We start from the raw sequence: 4713 nt of genomic DNA on the forward strand, positions 1-4713 counted from the left end.
AGTATGAGCAATAGTAAAGGGGTGTTCGCATATACAATGATTTGCACCAAAGAAGTGACTGTAAGTCATTCTTTTTTATTTTGAGAATTATTGATTTCCAAGCAGTTGACAGCTAAATCCCATGCAAATGAGCAGTGACATGATATGAAGATTGCCAGTGTTGGATCCGCCAACTGAGTAATTGTTGCATGTGTGAAAGCCCCTTAATAGTAATGCTTGCCTTGGCCAAAAAAATTAATAAAATCCCCTGCAAAACTGACAAAACCATACCAGAACAAGTATTTAATACAAGCCAGGCATACTTTATGAAAACAATTTCCTCAAGTCATATTTATTGACTGAATTATCATAGGTACAAATATAGTTACAAACTATTTACATGTCAAAATAGGAGTGAGCAAACCTGTTTCTCCAGCACTTCAAAGACACAACCATGTGATAAAAATGTCCACATAATAAATCTTGCAGTGAGTTCCTGTGGCCTGTGAGGACAAGGCAACCATGACCCTGCGGTACCTGGATAAGCAGAAGGTTGGTTGACCTCCAGGAATTGGTGGGTTAAACTCTAGAATCTTGTTTCTGAAGGAGCAGAGGACTCAAACGCAGCAGAGCACGTACAGGAACGCCCAACTGACTGCTCTTGAGCAGCAGCTTTGGAAAACAGGAACATCCTGTACAGAGAGATCCGAACGATTATGTTAGGAGATAAAGTACAAGAAAGGCTGACTATAGATCAGTGCAACATTTCAGAACTTATTGATCAGATATCCAGTGCTTCAAGGAATAACTGACCTAAAAGCTACATTTCTCTCATTATTTATTCTTGCTCATGTTGTGCCGAAAATATGACTTTATTTCTTCTGTGGAGGGGCTGAACTCCAAAAAAAAGGTTTTTTATCCTTCACATAGGGGCTAAAAAGACGTTTGAAGTACCTGAGTGTACTTTTAGGAAACATTTGAGCTTTTAGATAACTTTTAGGGACACTGCCTGGATTGCTGGGAGCAGCATTTAGAAGAATTAGGGATGGTAAGATTGACCGAGTCGCATCGGCATAAAAGTTAACGATGCGATTGATGTATTGATTTTTAAAAAAAAGTGTGCATTGGATACAAGTTGGAATTTGTATCAGGATGCATCGTTTCTAACATATTTGAATCAGTAAAAACCAATTTATTTATATATAATTATTAGTGGATGTGCTATACTTTTATTATTTAGAAAGTGACCAATAATGTGTGACCGATATTTTATATGTAGACTGATTTCTCCTCCCTAGATTGTTTCTCAAGCGTGTTCTCTCATCAACACTGCTGCTAGCTGAATATGACGCATCACAACGCTATGGAGACCGAGGCGTATCCTGAGAGTCACACAGATAATAAATAGATCATCATGGCTGTCTGTCTGAACCAAAGAAATAAAAGCAAACTATCTGTATCATACTGAATTGCATAGCATCATATTTTTTATATTGAATCGCATTGTTGTATCGAATTGATATCGGACCGCACTGCATCGTAACGGGGGTGAATCGTATCGCATCGGTAGCCGTTTCATATGTATCTTTAATGTATCATATCCTTGGTAGGGCTGGGTATCGTTCAAAAATTTTACATCGATATCGATACCTTGACTTCGATACCGGTTCCTGAACGATACTTTTTCCGATACCAATTTTATGAAATCAATTTTAACAAGATTACATTATCTAAAAAAAAAAACGTTGGTTTTATATTTCAGCTTGTTGATGTTTATACAAACTCAAAGACTCATCTCCTGAGCCACTGCACAAAGGAACAAAATGTAACCAACACAATAAATCAGTGCAAATAGTTTTAATAAAGCTCAAATAGTCTTCAGTTTACACATCTGTTAGGCTACATTTACACTAGTTAGTGTTCATTTTAAAACGCATAGCTCAGACAGAATCATGATTTCTATTTACTTTCCACTGATTTATTGATGAGCATTAGCAGCTTCCAGCGCTGTCTGCCTGTGCTCTCTCTTCCATGATCGCTGCTCTGACTCAGAGGTAATAACATATTTAATTTCAGCTACATTGCATGGCCAAAACACACATTAGACGGCAATCGGAAGTTATTACAAACACTCGATGGTGGTTTAAAGTGAGTTTTGAGTAAAAGCGGAATATAAATCTTATTTATTGTCTTATGTAGCATGATGCTACAGTTTGCATGAATGGTCACATAACACGCGCTTTCGGTCGTGTAACGTTAGTATGAACGGACATCTGCATATTATCGGAACTCCACGCAGCTCCCGCGCTACTCTCCATTGGAAATGAATGAATGAATGACCGGTCTGACGCTTGTCGGAGATAGTGGAAAGCTGGCTTGAAACACAGTGGAAACGCCAGTAGGCTATGACGAGGATCGTTTTCCTTTTAAAACATAAACGCACCGTTGTAAATGTAGCCTTACATCTAAGGGGGCTGGGACGCATTCACACTACAATCTCACGTGTGCGCCATATCTCTGAGTGTAAACTAGTAGATGTGTTCGACTTGACGCAGACTGACTGTGCAGTGCAGACCGATCGGTGTATTACAGTACCACGAGAGCTAAAGAGAGCAGACTGCTTCGTGCGCTTTCAAATCGCTTTCGCAGATGTCAAACACTGATCGATCTGCGTCGCAACTCTTCTAGTCGTCTAACACACCGGCTAGTGCTGCAGGCTTATTGGCTTACTGACGCTGATGAGATTAACCCCTTAGGTATCGAAATTTGGTACCGAACGATGAGATGTTTTTCGATACTCGATGGTATCGAGGTAATTCAGTCGGTGCCTAAAAGTATCGAACTCGATACCCAACCCTAATCCTTGGCTATGCATCAAGATGCGTATCGCATCGGCCTCAGTTATGGAGATGCACATTCCTAAGATAAAAATATAAACAACAAATGTAACAAAATAAACATGCAACAAAAATGACAGCAGTGAGAAAGCAGCAGTTAAACAAGCATCTGATCATTGCATTGTGGATATGACTGCACCAGCTTTGCAATTTGGCACTCCAGTCAAGTCAAGTCGTATTTATATAGCACTTTACACTACAGATCGCTTTAAAAGGGTAATTCACCTCTGGCAAGATTGCGTTTTAATAAAAGTTGTCTGTCTATGTAGTAGAAGTGCAATTTTTTTTTAATCTGTGCTACACGAACAGAAAAAGACTGTGGCCAAAAAAGATAGGAAAACTTCAACCCCCATAATGCACTGGGCTCGGTCAAACTATCTGCTAGGGGAATACAAAACTGCTGAAGTATGGTCTTTAGTTTTGACAAAAAACCTGGAAAAAGGCATCTTCTGTCATGTTTTACTGATAAATAAGTGGGGATATTTTGTTGCAGGTGAGACGTAAAAGTAATACACATTGTTCATTTACTTGAACTACTGACACTGTAACAATATAAAGCTGGTTGAAAATCAACAAATTAACCCTTAAAAGCAAGTGCCAATATTGCTCTTCAATTAGAACAACTTCAATTTCTACTGTAAAGTAGCTCTCCAGTGTGTTCATCATTGTAACTGATTTCCATGCCAAAGGCGGCACACCTATCATGTAATTGCCACAGACTAATGGTAGTTCGAAGGGGTTTACTAGCTGTAGTGAAATTTTCTGGAAAGTTTGCTTTGGCAAAATCGCTTTCGCAGATGTCAAACACTGATCGATCTGCGTCGCAACTCTTCTAGTCGTCTAACACACCGGCTAGTGCTGCAGGCTTATTGGCTTACTGACGCTGATGAGATTAACCCCTTAGGTATCGAAATTTGGTACCGAACGATGAGATGTTTTTCGATACTCGATGGTATCGAGGTAATTCAGTCGGTGCCTAAAAGTATCGAACTCGATACCCAACCCTAATCCTTGGCTATGCATCAAGATGTGTATCGCATCGGCCTCAGTTATGGAGATGCACATTCCTAAGATAAAAATATAAACAACAAATGTAACAAAATAAACATGCAACAAAAATGACAGCAGTGAGAAAGCAGCAGTTAAACAAGCATCTGATCATTGCATTGTGGATATGACTGCACCAGCTTTGCAATTTGGCACTCCAGTCAAGTCAAGTCGTATTTATATAGCACTTTACACTACAGATCGCTTTAAAAGGGTAATTCACCTCTGGCAAGATTGTGTTTTAATAAAAGTTGTCTGTCTATGTAGTAGAAGTGCAATTTTTTTTTAATCTGTGCTACACGAACAGAAAAAGACTGTGGGCAAAAAAGATAGGAAAACTTCAACCCCCATAATGCACTGGGCTCGGTCAAACTATCTGCTAGGGGGAATACAAAACTGCTGAAGTATGGTCTTTAGTTTTGACAAAAAAACCTGGAAAAAGGCATCTTCTGTCATGTTTTACTGATAAATAAGTGGGGATATTTTGTTGCAGGTGAGACGTAAAAGTAATACACATTGTTCATTTACTTGAACTACTGACACTGTAACAATATAAAGCTGGTTGAAAATCAACAAATTAACCCTTAAAAGCAAGCAGATTTTACAGTGCCAATATTGCTCTTCAATTAGAACAACTTCAATTTCTACTGTAAAGTAGCTCTCCAGTGTGTTCATCATTGTAACTGATTTCCATGCCAAAGGCGGCACACCTATCATGTAATTGCCACAGACTAATGGTAGTTCAAAGGGGTTTACTAGCTGTAGTGAAATTTTCTGGAAAGTTTGCTTT

The 4713-nt window shown here is 38.9% G+C and overlaps 1 protein-coding gene across 1 annotated transcript in view; it reads right to left on the reverse strand.

Moving 5' to 3' along the window:
* Window positions 1-315: 315 nt before the first annotated feature.
* LOC107597675 (anaphase-promoting complex subunit 1-like) overlaps window positions 316-4713 on the reverse strand; it is an 81768-nt gene continuing 77370 nt past the window's right edge. Inside the window, 1 exon segment of the mRNA XM_016288840.1 lies at window positions 316-671. Within this exon segment, the coding sequence (XP_016144326.1) occupies window positions 559-671 (113 nt within the window). The 3' untranslated portion in view covers window positions 316-558.

This window comes from Sinocyclocheilus grahami, unplaced genomic scaffold, assembly GCF_001515645.1.
Source record: "Sinocyclocheilus grahami isolate Dianchi unplaced genomic scaffold, SAMN03320097.WGS_v1.1 scaffold234.1, whole genome shotgun sequence".
Lineage (NCBI taxonomy): Eukaryota > Metazoa > Chordata > Actinopteri > Cypriniformes > Cyprinidae > Sinocyclocheilus > Sinocyclocheilus grahami.